The sequence below is a fragment of the Cygnus atratus genome, chromosome 2 (assembly GCF_013377495.2).
Source record: "Cygnus atratus isolate AKBS03 ecotype Queensland, Australia chromosome 2, CAtr_DNAZoo_HiC_assembly, whole genome shotgun sequence".
NCBI lineage: Eukaryota > Metazoa > Chordata > Aves > Anseriformes > Anatidae > Cygnus > Cygnus atratus.
Genome location: NC_066363.1, coordinates 11,040,821 through 11,058,201, shown reverse-complemented (window position 1 = coordinate 11,058,201; position 17,381 = coordinate 11,040,821). Strand labels below are relative to the sequence as shown.

Here is a 17,381-nt window from a genome sequence, read left to right as displayed (position 1 = left end):
CTGACACTGAGAATGGAAACCTTCACTGTTAGACCGGTCTCTGTTTACTTTACAATAATCCAGGCCATAAAAGTCGTGCTGCACAAATATGCCATTCTTGGGGAGCTCGGCGGAGGCTGGGGACCACACACTTGTGGCCTCCGAAGAGACGGGGTCTCCAGCGAGGCCTCCAGGTCTCTGGCGGCGTGCCATGCCGCTGGCAATCTGTGCTTGCGGCCGGGTTGGCAGAAGAGCAGAGGGTTGGAGTGAAAAAAATCCAGCGGGGTTGTTTTCGTTGGATTGAATTGGGTTTTTAGGGGTTCTTTTTGGAGCTTTTTTTGTTGGTGGCGGTGGTGGTTTTTTCTTTCTTCTGAAGTCCAGGCGTATTTTGGGTATTGGAAAAATGTGCTGAAGACTTTGAGACCAGAAAGTAAGTGGGGAAGGTGATTAAGGGATCTTTGGGGATTCAAGGTGGACATACTAAAAAAAAATATGTTCTATGTAAAATGATTTACTACTGTCTTCCTTGTTTAATAATGTCAAATTCAAATTAAAACTAAGACCGGATAGATTATATGGCAGATATTTAATTTGTATATCCACAGAACGGGAAGAAAGTACTTATTTTGAACAGGAATACTTTTGAAATTGAAAATACCTTGTTTCTGTGTTATTTTCGCAGTGCTAATATGGTTTATTGTGTCTGTTAATGGAGTAATCTGTTTAAACATTTTTTCCTGAATTAGCAGCCACTTCAGAAAACATAAGCTATAAAGTACACGAGACACCCTTCCTTATCTGTCATTGAAATTCAGCCATTTTCTGCTTTGCTTGCAACATACAGGAACAAAATGTATCCTTGGGGAAAGAGAGAATTCAGCTATATGTGGGTGAAATTATCATTGAAACCTTTAAGCTATAGTGTATTCCCCTTAAAGACATTTGAGCAGCAGTGTAATTTATGGTACTGCTTGCAATGAAAACATGCAAATGCCATTAATTTACCTGACCAGTGCTATAGATTGATGTTTTTTTCCCCATAATTCTGATTTTTTTTAAAGCTGTGAGTGAGGTTGAGCATCTTTTAAAAAAGATATTGGAGAAGAAAACAGCTTCTGACGTACGTGTTTTTGTGTTCATGTACAAGTTGCATGAAATAGATTTGTGCAGTTTTTATATCTCTATACTTCCACCATCCAAAATGAAATCCTTTGTCTCTGGGCATATTTTTGGGAGACCAGACAGGGAGACTGCATCATGAGTGGGAGAAGTAAATGAGTCACAGTTCTCTTTATGAGGAGCTTTGTTTCATTCAAATCCCTCTTGCCAAGATGCTGACACTGAACTTGAGTCATCAGCAATAAACAAGTCTTACAGAAAATTGAATCTTTAGAGGGCAGAAAATCATGGGCTCAGGAAAGGCGCTCACCAACGACCTGTTTCAGTCGGTGTATTGGAGAGGCATTATTGATTGCATTATTTCCTGTGGCAGATTTTTCATAAGTGCCTGAAAGTAATTCAAAGTCCCAGTCTGAAATTTCATTTCAAAACATGCGTGTGTAGTGGAAACCGTCAGCATCAGTCAGGCTTTGAGATCACTGAACATTAAATTGAGTGTTCACTGCAATAACAAGGTGATTGTGGTTCCTGTTTTTATCATTTGCTTTTCACCTGTGCTGTGTCCAAAAAGACTGAGAATGGTAATAAGCACTGGCACCTTTCTGGAAAAAGGAAAGGTTTAGGTGATTATTATTATTATTATTATTATTATTTTCTTTCTCCTTCAGTATAATGCAATTATCTTTTGCTTGAATAAATTTACTTTGTATATCCTGGTAACAGTCCATCAAGACTGGACATGTTTGTGTTCAGGAAGTGACAACAGATCAACTAATAAACCTTTCAATTGAAAAGGAAACTTTCATACTATATCTAGTAGTATGTATCTATACTATTTACTTTAGGCAGTCTACTTTCTTGGAAGTATTGTAGCATCTTATTTGTCGATGTTGAGAGTGTTTCTAGCTGCTGTCAGCTTTTAACATTAAAAAACTTTAAAGAAGGATGTTAATATATAGATATGTTTCTCGTGGAAGTATTTTCATGTTTAATGAAATGTTTGCTACCCCAGCAAATATTAAAAAGTCAATATTTTGCCGATTACCTGATGTGCACGTTTTTATTATTTTCATTTTAAGCTGTAATTCCATGATCAGTCTATAGTCTAGGACATGCAGTGTAAACAGAGGCAGCTGCCTCATTGAGGAGCCAGGAGGGGGGACAGGATAATGGGAGGAACTTCATCGTTTACGCGCACATCTTACTCCTGAGAATGCCTCGTGCAGTGTGGAATACCCTGAGTATCTCTGTGCTGCCTGAAGCTCCTTCCTCGCTGGTGATGATGGTGTGCGGTCCTTACTGTCCTCTACCCGCCCCCCCCAGCTGTGCCTGGTCATCTTTGTAAAGGGCAGAAATCTAACGCTGTTGAAGGAAAGAGTAAATATCGTAAATTTTCCAAGAAAATGGAGAGTATCATGCAAACAGTAACCGTTGTGGGGAGCGTAGTCGAGTGAACTTTAAGCGCAGCTTTGCTAAATATAGCTACAAAATACTTGTTATCAGTGAGTGCCCGTGTAGGAGAGCTTTGCCATCTGCAATTTGTGCTGGGGCACAAACCACAAATAAAGAGGTGGGAATAGGATTATGGAGTGACAAAACCTTGGTCCTGTATTCAGCTCGACCGGGCAATCTTCTTCCTTGGCGGGCTGGCTGGCCTTCCATTTGTGCTGCCCCTTGCATTTCAAAACTGGCGTTTTTTCCCATTGTGCCTGAAAGGACTCTGGAAGATTTGAAGTAACAAATGAACTCGTTCTGTGGATTGGGGTCGGTGTGCTGCATGCCCGTTGTTCAGTAGTCCCTGGCAGTCAGTTTGAAATACGGATGGGGAAAAAAAAATCCAGGTTAAAATGTACTACCCGGTTACTGGTGAGGAGCTCAGGCCTGCCCCAGCAGCTTCCTCCCAGGCTTGTGCTCCTCTCCGGCTCCTGCCCCAGGGTCTGTGCCCCTCCTGTGGCAGAAACCTGACAGATCACCAGTGCAGGTGAGGAGGAGGAGAGCAGCATGTCCTGAGAAAGAACCTGGAAAATGCTGATGTGAACAGGAGGCCGAAGGCCTTGGGTGAACTGAGGTGAACGCAGCCTGGGAGGAAGGGAGCGAGGAGGGGAGAGGGCCCGGGGACAGGCCGTGGGATGGAGCTGAGAAGAAGCAGAGCAGGGCAGGGGACTCGGGAGCAGAGCCAGGGCCTGAAGGGAGGGGAGAGCCAAGGAAGGAGGCAGGCAGAGCAGAGGGCTGAAGGCAGCTGCTAAATTTCCAGAAATTAGGGGTTTTCTTGTCTCAGGGAGAGCCATCCCCAGAGCTCCCTGCAGCCACATGCTCCTTCAGCCCCTGCACTTCCTTAACGCTGGAGTTTTCTCCTCCTGCCTCCATCCCTGACCTGGCCTTTTCCCTTCAACCTGCTGCCAGTCTCGTCTCCTGCTCATACTACTGGCATGCCTCTCCACAATGTTCTGTTGGGCACTGCCACATGGCTTGGAGATGCCACGCAAACGCAGGTGAAGGTGGCATGAGAAGAATGCCAGAGAGTGCTGGTGTAATGAGGAGGTCTACAGGCCTCTGAAGAGTTCGTTCCAGTAGTAAATAAAATAACCTGCAGGTACTCCCTGCTCATGGGAACAATGTAAAGACATTGGGGATGAGATGCTGTTGCCTTCTTTCTTTGGAGATAGACTTTGCAAGCATGCAGCAAAGTCCTGAGGGGCCACTGGCTTTTTGAGAAAAGAAGAGTTAATTAAATATGGGAAGGTATTGTACATCTTGTATTCTTATGGCAAGGAACTCTAGTCCATGTAATCCCATTCAAATTCTCCAAGAACGAAGCCTGAATTCATATGATACGATACTGTGGAAGAACATGAGCTTGGTGAGCCTAACTAAAAAGGGGAATGCTTCTCATATGATAGAGGTAAAATTATTGCATAAATTTGCAAAGGAATGGAGGATGTAGACCAAGGGTGTTAATACTCTGTATAGAAAACTGGGTGAGTAACAATTATAAGAGCACAATTTAAGCTAAGTTAACTTTTGGTGATCTGTGTTCAGTATATATGAAGAGCTTTCACAGTGAATTCAAGATAGGTTTGAAATGCATTAGTTATATATATATATAGATAATATTTTAATGGTTAATCAGTTACTGTGTACATTATGAAGTCAGTCTACCTAAAAAATACAAAGTGCAATCTTGATAAAGTGGTTTTGTGTACTGCCTCAGACTATACAATGCAGTAGACTTCCTTCTATCTTGATTTTGTATTTTGCTTTCACGTGTTTTTTTAGCTTTGGTTGCCAGGGCAATGATGCACACGATTATAGAAAGCTATCGATTTGCATGTGTATGTACTACCACGTGTGTGGAAGACTAAGCAATAGTCGAGCACCTATTGTTAATAGCTTTGTGTTTAAAATGGCATTGCCACCCTGTACATACTCAAACGGAGCTGTAATTCTCCTTAGGGTATCTCTGCTCCTTTAAAAGCAATCATAAAATAATAATAACAGATTTTTATTCAAATTAAGATGTGCCCGAAATACATAAACATTCAGTATTGATGAGCACAGGAAATGAATGGTAATTTGTTTAGCAAAACTTGAAAAGAAAAAATTGTTCGAACATTTTATAATTTTCAGGTAGAAATAAACACATTTTTAATGACAACATTTTAATGAAGTGGTATCTATAGTTACTGTCTGTTTTGTGAGAAGCTGAAGATTATAATGGAGAGGGAGCTTGTTTCACTGGTTAGAACATATGCCAGAAATGTTCAAGAAGGGAATAATTGTGCTTAAAGAGACAGTGGGTTTGAACTTTAAAAACATAGGTCCTCTTGCCAAGTCTACCACTTCTTCTTTGGGTAAATATGGGACAGTTATCATCTGAGGTGCTTCACTCTCACTTTCCTCATTTAAAAGCACAGATATTTTAGCTGACTTCTATTGCAGAGCAGTTTGAGATATGGTGGCGAACAGGGTAGGTGTTATTTTAAACGCTGTTTTTTGATGAGGGGTGAGAGGTTGGCTCGGGACACTGGCAGAGAGGCTGGGAGACTCTTGCCTCCTTCTTGCTTGTTGGAACCATCCCCCAGAAGGGATCTTTCATCGAGGAACAACTGCTACCATTTGAAGGTGTTTAGATTTAGTTAGCGACTTCAGGCCAACCCACAGAAAGCTTTCTCTATACATTTGCTAATTTGGCATCCAGAACAGAGTGGCTGGGATGGAAATGAGTATGCAGTCCTCTTAGCAATGGTCTCCTTAGGTGAAGGTTGAACACTGGGTTGGGAGAGCCTGAGCCACACATTGCTGTGTCTGCCTGGACGTTACTGCCAAAGCTCCACTTCTTTCCGTGGTTTCTCCCCTCCTAAGCTCTCAACTTTTTACAAATGTACAAGTCTGGTGCTGTAACTTTAACTGCATGTTAAGTTTCACAAAAACAGATACACTCACAGAAAGGGCAGGGAATATGTTGTTATTTTTAAAATCTCATAATTTTAAAACCCATCTAATTTTTTAGCATCCAGAGTAGATTGTATTGAATTTAATATTTACACATATGTGTGTGCACATGCACTCATGCATTTGGAAAGAAGAATCTGGATATCTGAATTACATTTGAACACGTATTTTAACTGCTAGCTACAGGTTTTGAGCTCCAGAGCCAGGACTGTAGCCAATGATCAGGCCTTTCCTGAACTCTAGTAAGACTAAAAGTATATGTTTTGTTCTATTTATTTAAGTATCCATCACTTTCTTCTAGAAAAAAGTTCACAGAAAAATATTTTTTAATCCTTACATTATACAAAAAAGTTACCTGAAGAAACTGCAAACACAGTGAAGGGTCATATTAATAGAAAGTAAGAAATTCAAACATTTGCCTTCAAGGTTTCTTAGAGGTTCTGTTGGCAAGTCAGACAGAAGTCTTTATGCTACCATTTTCTAGTGGATCTTTGGTAGATTTGTTTTGTTATGTTTCTGTTGCTCTCATTGCTGCTTAGAAGTGGGCTAAACATTTATACTGCAGAAATGATAGAGCAGCAGTTTCAAATCTTGTGTGCCTTACATGCTTGATTAGGAAAATCCCATTAATGACAAAAAATGCTAATCAGCAATGTGTTTTGCCAGCCACCGTGGGCCCACGCACTCCATATAATCCATTGTTTATTAACCTAATGAAGGTCATTGTAGCTTTTCAAAGCTTGTGTGACAGCATATCAAAATGGTTTTAAAACTCTGCTGCTGGACTCCAGTGCTGGAATAAAACAAGGCTGGGTATTTACTTGTCAGAAGGGTTCTGGCGTAAATGAGTTTTTTCTGGGTAGAACGATCATACTGTGCTTTCATTTGTTCGTTATAATTGTCAAGACAGACGAACAGTGCAGTGGTGGCTAAGCTGTTGGTGCAGCCATGAAGAAGCTAGACTCTGACTTTATCCACGTCTTATTGATTTTCCTTTTCTTTTCTTGGCAGGTGACATCACACAGAAGGGATATGAAAAGAAGAGATCAAAATTAATTGGGGCCTACCTGCCACAACCTCCTGGTATGTTTATCTGTGCTTGCGATATATGAAGATGTCAAGCATACTGATAGTTGCCACAATAAAAATCTGCATCTCTGAAGAAATTTATGTGACAGAAACAAAGCCATTGTTATGCAGAAAAAGCTTATTCCATCCATTTAATGTATATTAACATACATATATGTCCGCTTTGATGTGTGTGTACATTTTTTACATACGTTGCTATGGGTTTGGCAGTCATGTCTGGAAAATAACATCAGGCTAGGCTCGTTAGAGAGGCATTGTTTATTAGAAGTAACACAAAACTACAGAAGACAATGTGGTGTCCTAGCTCATTAAGACCTAGGCCATGTAAAGCTTTCTAAAGAGATGTATCCACAAGAGTGGAAGAAGAGGACCTTATAGCTTTGTGCCTTCCTCCATTTCTGGGTTTCCTGCCCAGATCTCTGTTTTGAAGACACTAGAGAGACCAGCAACATCCCTGCACTTCAGCTTGTCCTATTGCGAATAAGCAACGGATCCTTTATAGACAGTTGGTCTCTGTATTCAGGGATGGGTTGCATGTACTTGTCCAAAAAGTGTAGGAAAATCTTCAAACTAAACTGAATGTCAAATAATTTATTGCTTCATTGAAGTTATTTCCAATATGTTTATATCAGAAACAAGAAAAGAACTCTTTAGAGTTCATGCTTTGGAGGCACAGAATCATGAAGCTGAATATTTGGTTTTATGTATAATTGTAGGCCTCTATTTTGTGTTGGTCCCACTGGAGTGTGTCACACACTCTATTCCAGACTCACTGACCTTATGGAGGCTCCACTTGCACTTGGCAGTCCTCTGAGCCCTGTTTTTATTGCAGGCCTGGGAACTAGTTCACTTTTTCTTTTACAAAATTCTTCCTTTATGGTGTTGATAGTTTTCTATTTAAACTGCCTGTGTGTAGAGGTACTGCCTTGTTTTCTCTTCTTCAGGTATATATATATTAGCTAGCTCCATAGCAGAATGGTATTTTGGTGCCTTTGGATTTCACTTGGTCTTCTCCACTGATGGAAATTCCACAAAAGAGATGGGTGTTACAGACACATCTTTTTTTCTGAAGTAGTAATGCCTGATTTGAGGGTGACTGTGTAGTTTCTTAACCACTGTGAGCCATAACAGAAAGAAACTAATCAAATCAACAAAGCTACAACCCAGAGATGCAATTATTAGATTTCTGGGTACTTGTTGGTCTGACCAAACTATCAGACATCTGGTCTTCACAGTATGTTCTCATGATATATACTTAGATAAACTGTGTTATGAGGAGAGTGTTACCTCCTTGTAATCCTCCACACAGTGGTGTGGTTGGTACCAGTATTTGTTTGTACAGTTAGTTTTACCTTTTTTTCTTCACAGAAGAAAATACAACTTTGTCCAGAGAGCTCATAGTCTTTTGGTCAAACTGTAGCCTTGTCTCAGACTGCTGGGGATTCATCATGCATGTAATGATGAAAGAGAGAAGGTGGAGAACCCTCCAAGGTTTATCTTTCAAGGTCTCTAGTGTGATACTAAAGGTTTCCAGCGTAAAGGAAAGGATCTCTCCAGAGAGATCTACGGAAGTCAGTCCTATAGTGGGATCCATTCAATAATCTGAAGAGGTCAAGACTGAGGACGTAGCTGATCTAGTGCTATTTTAAAGGTGGGAAGAAACAAGGTGAATGTTTCCCCCTCTACCAGTTCCCAGGAAATCCTGCACTGGGAATATAGGGCATGGATGAGTGAAAGAAGATTATGATAGGATGGAGAGGAAAGGAATTTTGAAATACTGTCTGCTGTTTTCTTGCACATCCATCAAGCTCAATCATTTAGCTGATGGCTAAAGACATTAGCTTCTACTGTATTTAAGTATTTTCCTCCAGAAGCTGATACTATTTGTGCTTGGTCTTTGCTGTCTTTGTAGTTTTTGTTTGTTTTGTTGTGTTACCTTCTGGACAAAACCTGAAACGGTGCAATTTGGTATTTTCCTTCTAAGACACTCACCCGAATGGCTTGAGGTCCCTGCTCACCAGGAAGGGAGAGATGAATCCTTTCGAAGAAGAATTAGGATAGCAAAACAGAGGCTGCCTTTTATAAGCCTCTGTTAATACCTGAGCAATCACGCAGATGACCAAATTAGTCATTTGATTCTTTGTTGTAATCTGTTTTCATGGGGAACTGCAAGAACTTACAAGCTTTGGTCTTAGATCTTGCTATTAAAGAGGAAGAGAAGTTTTAGAGAGATTTTCAAACAGTATGGAAATGGGCACAGCTCTTCTGCTGGGATCGAAGGCATCGGGGAAGGGCTGGGATTTTCATTCTGTGACTGCACGCAAGAAACTAAAGGAAATCCAAAGGCAGTTCCCCTCTGTTTGGACACCCAGTCCTCTCGCTGCACCTTTGCTAACATTACTAACGCCAATGTTGGCAGAGTGGAACATTGACCCCATTGGCTCCGTGAGTGTCCTGTAGTGTCTGTGCGTGCGTGTGCGTGTGTGCTGTACTGCATGGGGGCAGCAGCTCCATTCGTTGCTGTAACAAATGTAAAAAAACTAAACGTGAATTAATTAGTTTTTTTCAACTTGTTACAGCAGCGAATGGAGCTGCCGCAGTACGGTGTAGACTGCAACACAGTGAAGGAGCTGCCAGAAGAATGCTCCGCACTGCCAACATTGGTGTCTGTGACATCCGGGAAGCGGCCGCTAGAGAGAGAGCAGCCAGCACGGCAGGAAACCGGCCTCTCTTTTATTTTCGTTTTGGTGAGCACCACGAATGCATCTTTTCCAGTCCGTACCTGTCTGTAAGTGTGCCTCATCTGGAAGCCTCTGGTAGACACCTGCATCAGTAAGGTAGACGAGGAGCTGCCCGTGACAAGGCAGGACAGCCGTCTCTGGGAGGCTGTAACCGCCTGTTGTCTGCCTGAGAGAGGGGTGACAAGGAGAAAGAATCATCAATTTCAGTAACGTATGAACATGTTAATGTGTAGCATCCATGCCATGGATCCTTTGGAAGAGGTTCCGTACAGTAAGCTGCTGAAACACAGGAAGGCATGTGTTTCTAATTCCCTTTTTGGCACTGCCTTTTTACAGAGCTCTGGAGAGGTCCAAGCCCATCAGGATCAGGAGGAAGCTGTAAAAGTCTAAGCACCCCTAATTCCATGCTGTTTTCAAGTAGAGACCAGCGCTGAAACTCAGCTTGCATCCAGGCCCTTCAGAAGCAGACCAAGTTCTAGGAGCAGGCATCAGGCTGGTAGAGCAGACCAGTGGAAGAACTTCCTGCAGGGCTACATGTCCACAGCATAGACAGGCGAGGCATGACCCAAGCCATGCCAGTGCAGTTGTGCCCTGCAGCAGACACTCATCTTGCCTTCTGGGGATATCCTGGGGCTGGTGGCAGGCAGACAGTCTGTTCCTACTCCCTGAGTTTGTAGCAAGGCTCCAGAGGGTTCACAGGCCCCCAAGACAATGGGTTTTCTCTTGCCAGCCATGTGGACACATGCGCCCTTCACTGTGTGCTTGTCCATGCTCCCACAAGGCGTCCCAGACACAGTGTAAGATGGCTAGAAGGACCATGGGATTTGCTGTTCTGTCAGGGTAAGACAAACCTGGGAAAAGATGATCCCTTTGAGACACCCATACCCTTCTAATTTTCAAACAAATTTGCTATTATACTCTAGAGGAAATCTGCATCAAAACCTGATTGTGTTGCTTGTGTTTCTCCTCTTACGTGGTGGGGCTGCGCTAAGTCAGGTTCCCTCTGACATTGTTATCTTCCTCCGCCTGAGTTTTCCATAAAATGGAAATGATTAAATTTAAACTGGAATTTAGGTTTTAACAGAATTAATTATATAAAGCCATTTCAGTGCTAAACAGAGGCAGTAGAAGCACTGGCTATATACATACATAAAAACACGGACATATAACTATATAACAGAGTTCTTTTTGTTGTGCTTATTGGGATGCTATCACACTAGAAAGGGAGAGCACTTTTCAGGAATTGGTATAATCCTAATCCGAAAGGGGAAAATGTGCAGCCATGTGGTTGATACTCCATCAGGTGATGTGGGAGTTCACTCTTAGGGTTTCTATTTTGGACAAGAAAATCCCAGAGAGTGTGTTGTCACATATGCTACACAGCAAATGCGCAGTGAGCCTGACGCATGGGGGACTTGCTGGGTCCACTGCACATCTGCAAGTTGGCTCCGCGGTGCATGCACAATAGGTCTGACACATCCAGATGCTGCACAGACTGCACATATGCAAAGGACATTTGTACCGTTCCAGCCAGGCTGTCGAACATTCAGAAATCCGGAACGGATATGCCGCATTTGGCAGTGTTAATGGGAGAAGGGATAGGGGGAGCCCCCTTTTTCTTTTCCATTAAATTCCCACCTGCTTTAACTTAGGGAGACCAAATTACAGCTTTGTTTCCTCAAAGCGCTTTCTCCAGGATGTCAGTTTGTAGCTGGAGAGGTTCTGTGCGCAGAGTAATTTTTCTTTTCTTAGCGTGTCCGTATGTCAGACGTCTAAAAATAATAGTGAATCTGGACCTTTATATCTGCACATGCTTCCTGATCTCTCTTGTGCTGTGACCTTTCTCTTGCTGCCTCTGCAGAGGAGCCCTGACAGCCGAGAGCTGAAAGAATAACCACTTAAACAGGCATTCATTTCAGAATGCTTTTCTGAAGATTATCTTGATTAGATCAGTCAGTTCTGGGTACGATAACATGCAGACTGCTGCATGCGTGCTATTAGGAGAAACCCTCACTAGAAGAAAAATAACTAAATTACCTGCATCCCGTATAAGCTGTGTTTTTGCCCAATTTGCTTGCAGTCTTTTGCCAGGAAATTTGATTATTCATTCACAGAACAGAGAGACAATGTTGTTATCAATTAAGCTTTGCTTCTAACAGCTTAGACATGGGTGGTTCATTCTCTCTTAATCAAGTGCTGTGTCTACACTGGATTACTTTCTGTAATTCCCCATCGTTGGTACCACCAATGTAGCTCTATTTGTAGCGTAACCATGTAGACCAGTCACCAGTGCTCTATTTATTATGGCTAATAAACCTGTGAGATGCAGCGCTTAAAAGGCACCTGCTGCTCCTTTTGCAGGCCTAGAGACAGAATACTGGATCTCCTGCTGCCGGAGCCCCAACAGCACTGGTGCAGGGAGGAAATTTCAAGCTATGCAGTGCGGAGCAGATAACACCTTCCCACAGAAGATGCCTTTACCTCATGAAACAAATTTCTACAGAATTACAGGAACCAATTTCTGTATCCTCTGTTATCAACATGACAAATTTATGTATATCTGTAATGTGTGCATACATTTGCATACTTTTCCATGCATATGTGCGCATCCATTTGCTTTCAACTATTCCTGCTGCTAGCCCTTCGGGCACTGAAAGTAAACTGGGCGATTACTATTTCATTTTCTCTTCCACAGACATTGTTTGGATTGTAACATTATTTGGATTGCAAAGATTGCAAGGAAATGTTTAAACAAAACTTGATTCTAGAATTGAAAAAAATCCCTCATGTATTCACTTTATTAACAATAGGTAATATTCCTGTCACATCTGCCTTCCTAATTCACAAAGATCTTAGCAAGGGATAACCATGGTGGAGCATTTCAAAGTGTAGATGCAGGCTAAGAACATTTATCTCATTGCAAGGCGTATGCATTGTACTACTCATGGCCACGTTTTTGAAAACAATATTAAGATGTTTCACAGATGAGAAGCTATGGCATATAGATGAGAGTTTAGTAAGTCTTGCTTCAGAAAGTGTTTTGGTTTGAATTGGTCGATGCCTCGCAGGGCCCAGTTTGGTTAAAAAGGGACGTTCTGAGAGCATCTGAGAGTTACCCCTTGGTACCATCTGTGGAAGCTGTGTTACTGCTTTGCTTTTGCCATGCTGACTGAGAGTCCATTTATTATTTTAAGCAGCCTTTGTTTTATGGTGGCACCTCTGTTTCCTATCCTGCAGTAAGACCTCATAACATCAAAGCCTGTTCAAACACAGAGAAAAAGGTATCTTCCTTCAAAGGAAGGAATTTGTCTGTTAATGAGACAAAGAATGGGTGTCAGGGAAGAAATGAGTACATGATGAAGTCAGCTAGTGTATCAGCTGTTGATGCTGGTAGTGGTTTCAGCACTCAGCATGATGGATTTTTGGAGGGAGGATATTTATAGTACAGATCAGAGTCAGAATCTTTTTTAAAGAATTTGAAGAATTTCAATTAAATATCTGTTGGTGTGCATGGGGAGCATCTGTGAAACATAAGAACATAGGACTAGACATCAAGATGTTTGTCTGAAAATCTGACAAATGGCTAAGAGAAGATGGTTCAATCAGAGGTGAGCAATGGTGGGTAGAAAAGAAATGCACCATTGCAGTCCTTGAAACAAAGCTTGTGTATGCTGGAACAGAGGAGAAGGAGCAAATGGAGGCATGTGAAGAGCTTGGTGCAGCTGTCAAAATACAAAACTGCTGGAATTCACGACACTGTCTGAATGGACAGGTCTGCTGCAAATCCCTGTTTTGTTGAAAGCTGAAAGAAGGATGTTAAACTGCTGGCAGTGTAAGTTGGCCAGCACATTGGTGAATGTGTTTGCTGTGGGGATAGGTAGTCTCTTTCTTTATGTTCTCCTAAAAAAACCTTCAAATCTAACACTGAAGCTTTGGGACTACCTAGAGAAAAAAGGAAATCAAACATCGTGAGTGAATTGGAGCAGTAATGTGATGGCCACCATCTCTAAGAGATTGAGGAAAAAAAGGAAAATATTAGAAACATTGAAAACATTGTTAGAGCAAGTCCAGGGGAGGCCGAGAAGATGATCAGAAGGGTTGGAGCACCTCTGCCACAAAGACAGAGGGAGCTGGGGTTGTTAAGCCGGGAGAAGAGAAGTCTCCAGGGAGATCTTACTGCGGCCTTCCAGTACCTAAAGGGGGCCTGCGGGAAAGGTGGGGAGAAGTTCTTTATCAGGGATGTAGTGATAGAACAAGGAGTAATGGCTTTAAAATGAAAGAGTGTAGCTTTAGGTTAGATATAAGGAAGAAATTCTTTACTATGAGGGTGGTGAGGTGGAGAAGCTGTGGCTGCCCTATCCCTAGAGGTGTTCGAGGCCTGGCTGGATGGGGCTTTGGGCAGCCTGGGTCCCTGCCCATGGCAGGGGTGTTGGAACTAGGTGGGCTTTAAGGTCCCTTCCAACCCAAACCATTCTGTGTATGATTCTATGATTCTTTTAGCCCTGCTAAGTTTGAACCGAAGGCTTAACACTTACAAGGAAATGATGAAAGGCAAGCTCAAGATTGTAATAAGGAAAGAAGAAGATACATTTGAAGTACGTGCATTGTCTGAAATTAGAACCAAGTGCAAGAATAAGTGTCAAAGATCACCTGTGAAAGAAAGATTTTTAATGAAACATATCTAATCAGAAATTCCATCTTCTCCAGGTTTATCTAGCAAAAAGTGGCTCCACCTTCCTCGTTGTCTGGTTAGGAGCATCACCTTTTAAATCTCCTTTGGACTGGTTGGATCCAGTGAATTTATTACTTATATCCGGTGGGAAGAGTGAAGTGCCACGCTAAGGAACAAGTTCCGTGGTGTGACATTTAACCTATTTACAAAATATATGGTGTGTTCATCCCTTGGCTTTGCTTCTAAAGCAGAGCCAGCAGCCATTGCATAGAAGCTCAGGGAAGTTTGAACTGATTGTAAATACTGTTCTTAAAACTGCACTGCAAATACTGTTTGCCTTCCTTCCCACCAGCCCTGGAGTTGCTGGGTTTACTCTACAGCTTTTTCTCCTGGGGTCATACACTGTAATTTAGTTTTAGAACAGTGAAAGTAGCCTGTGTCTAAGAATGCCTTCTATTTGTTGTCAATTAGACATTTCAGCATTTTTAGATTCAAATTTTTGACACAGTCATAGGAATAAGAGATGTATTAAAGCAACTTGGCAGCTGTCACTGAGGAAACAATTGTCCTCTGTTGGAGAGGGCAATGCAGTTATTGCCACGTTGCTGAAACACAGCAACACAATTCAACTACAAAAGCAGTAAAGGCTGGAAGAGAGGAACATAAACATGAAGGCAAGGAAGTGAATGAGGCCTGTTTCCAGCTGACAGTTCTGTGCCTTACATGTGCATAAAAATAAAATTGTCCAGCTTGCAATGGTATTGCTTAAATAGCTTTACTGTGGCTCTTGCATTTTTAGATAAATGCAGCAAAGATAGGATCCAGCTTGCATGTTAGGATTTACAGATTGATATATCTGCATTAAGCTGTCTGCCTATGAACCTGGTGTTTAAACTCCCATTCTTAAGTGAAGAGACACAGTTAATTCAGTTAATGAAACCCAGAGAGCTGTTCAGCTTATTCAAAAGCAGACAGATACCTCCGCTGACCCCCTGCACAGCTTTTCAAGCTCCCCTAGGCTCGCTGAGTTGCCTGAACATAAGTGTCTAATACTGCTCAAGATTTCCTAAAGTAGAAGAGGCATCTGCACAGTGAGCACATAGAAAACAACTTAAAGGGGACACAAGCTGTCCTGATCAAGGCAGGTATCATACTCTACATCTAAAAAGACATTGGACACCTCTGTTTAGAGTCCTGTATCCTGGCCTAGGTCTCTTTTTCAAAATGGGGGCTTAGCTTAAGCACCGTCTTGTAGACACCTAAATATAGGTGTCTTAATCTGCAAGCTGAATCCCACATTAGCGGCATTAGATAAATGAACTAATACTTACATTAAGAGTATGGCTGTTAGCTCCAGTGCACCTTCTAATGCTTATGTGTAATGTGAAGAGCACAAAGCACTGATTTCTCATCCTTTTATGTAAAATAACTGTGTTCCAGGCATGTGTTTTTACTATATATTTTGCTGAAATTCTTCGTAACTAGTAATGGTTCTTTCAGTGGTGCTAATTATACTTACCTTTCAAAGTCCTGCTATCCACAAGGCTGCAGAGGACTATGGCATTATTAAGAATGATGCTAGTTTGACAGTGACTGGGATTGTGTCTGTCTACAGGCCACTGGAGTGACACTGTCCTTTCTTTAATGAAAGTCATTCATTGCGCTGCTGCCTCCTTAAATTTAGGAATCGATCCAAGTATGAATTCTCAAAGCCCATTACACCACCACTTCCACTGATCCCCAAACACGTTTCGTTGAAGCTGTACTTCAACAGGCATTAGCGCTTAACTCACGGAACCTGTGTGCTGGCTGTGAAAGCCATCAGTTTGGGGGTTTTAGTTACGTTCAGAATTCCAAGTGAAAAAAGGATGCTTGTTACTGCACTGTATTGCCAGAGCCTTCATGGAGGTGAACAGTTCTGCTGTTAACACCGCTTCGCTATTTATGGCAACACTTCACTGACTTGATGGTATTCATTAGCCTGTATGGCTTTCACTCCTACCTATCACTCAGAAATGGCAGCGTGTAGGTTCTAGCTGTTGCGTACCTTGTCTTGCACCATTGGGGGTGCAGGTGCAGGACAGGGAAGGTGCGGGTCCCTGCGGTGCTGGGCAAGTCCTGCTCCAGCCCTTTCAGTAAGGAGCTGTCACCAGGTTTCTTACTGTCTCTCCAAATGCTCTGTGTTTTCTCACGTCAGGGAATTTAATACAAAGAGAGGTCTCCCCACAGGTGGCTAATGCAGAGCTTCTACCTGTCACTGCAGAGTTAACTTGGGTAAATCGGAGAACCAAGTACACGTCTGGCTCTGTGTTTGGCTAGAGGTTTATTTGCTGGTTTTATATTTATGGGAAAGTGGGAAGTAAAGTCACCAAATGATCCCCAGACCTCACAAAAGTAGAGGGTATTTATTACTCTCATGTAGTTTGCTGTGGCCTTAAATGAATACCAGCATAGGATGTTGGGGCTGTCTCTTTCCTAACTGTTAAGGAAACTAACTCCCTGTCACTGGTCGTATCAGAAGAGACTCACTTAAAAATATACTACATACATACAAAGTAGGATGAAGGTAAACTAATGTAAAGTATCAGAATTTTAAGATTAGATGAGAGATTTCTGTGTCTGTAGTAAGGACAAGTCTCTGTGGGGAGCTGGAGGAGGGAAGAGCCTACCCCAGAGCGGCTCGGCCTGTGGTGTTAGCCGGCCGGCCGGCTTCCTGCTGCCAGCTGCAGTACCAGGCCCAGAGCCTGCGCCTACCCTGCATGCCCTGCCTTCTCTGTGAGGTGCAAAAGGGCTTTGTTCTCTGCCTGAGGCAACTGGGGTGTCTCATAGACAAATGGCCAGCAGAAGGAAAACAAAGGCCTCAATGTACTTCGTCCAACAGGTCTACCTGAAAGGTCTGCCTGCTAGAGTTGTGCATCTCCCTGGTGCTTTTCCTCACAATTTAATTCCCCTCAGTGTTTCTAAGGCCTGCAGCTTTCTTGTTGGAAGGATGCATTTAATCCACTTTTTCTCTATAGTCATGCTGTACTTCAGTAGCAGCAACTAATGGATTTTTGCGTGTTCTTGTCCACGTGCCATTGCCCCACACGAGCAGTTTGCCACGTGAAGTTGTGGCACAGCTTTCTTCACCAAAACCCTGTAACAATTTTAGGTGCATGATTTGGCTGTGTTTTTTCAGGATTTTTGTAAGTGTATGTGATTTTCAGAAAGTATCTCATTGCCATAAAAAAAGATTGGCAATATGGATAAGGACAGAGATTTGGTTATAATCTTGTACAGACTGAAGCATAATTTTCTGAACATTTTCAATCAAGATTAGTTTAACTGAT

At 42.3% G+C, this 17,381-nt stretch overlaps 1 protein-coding gene across 5 annotated transcripts in view; it reads left to right on the top strand.

Annotated features, from left to right (window-relative positions):
* DIP2C (disco interacting protein 2 homolog C) overlaps positions 1-17,381 on the top strand; it is a 316,036-nt gene that overhangs the window by 163,259 nt on the left and 135,396 nt on the right. For 2 of the 5 annotated variants that reach the window (XM_035564300.2, XM_035564299.2), the window contains exons 2-3: positions 6,562-6,633; positions 9,219-9,386. The exons of 1 other annotated variant lie outside the window; for it this stretch is intronic. In XM_035564300.2, the coding sequence (XP_035420193.1) occupies positions 6,562-6,633; positions 9,219-9,386 (240 nt within the window). The remainder of the gene's footprint in view (positions 1-6,561; positions 6,634-9,218; positions 9,387-17,381) is intronic. 2 more of the 5 variants (XM_035564302.2, XM_035564301.2) reach the window with 1 other exon arrangement.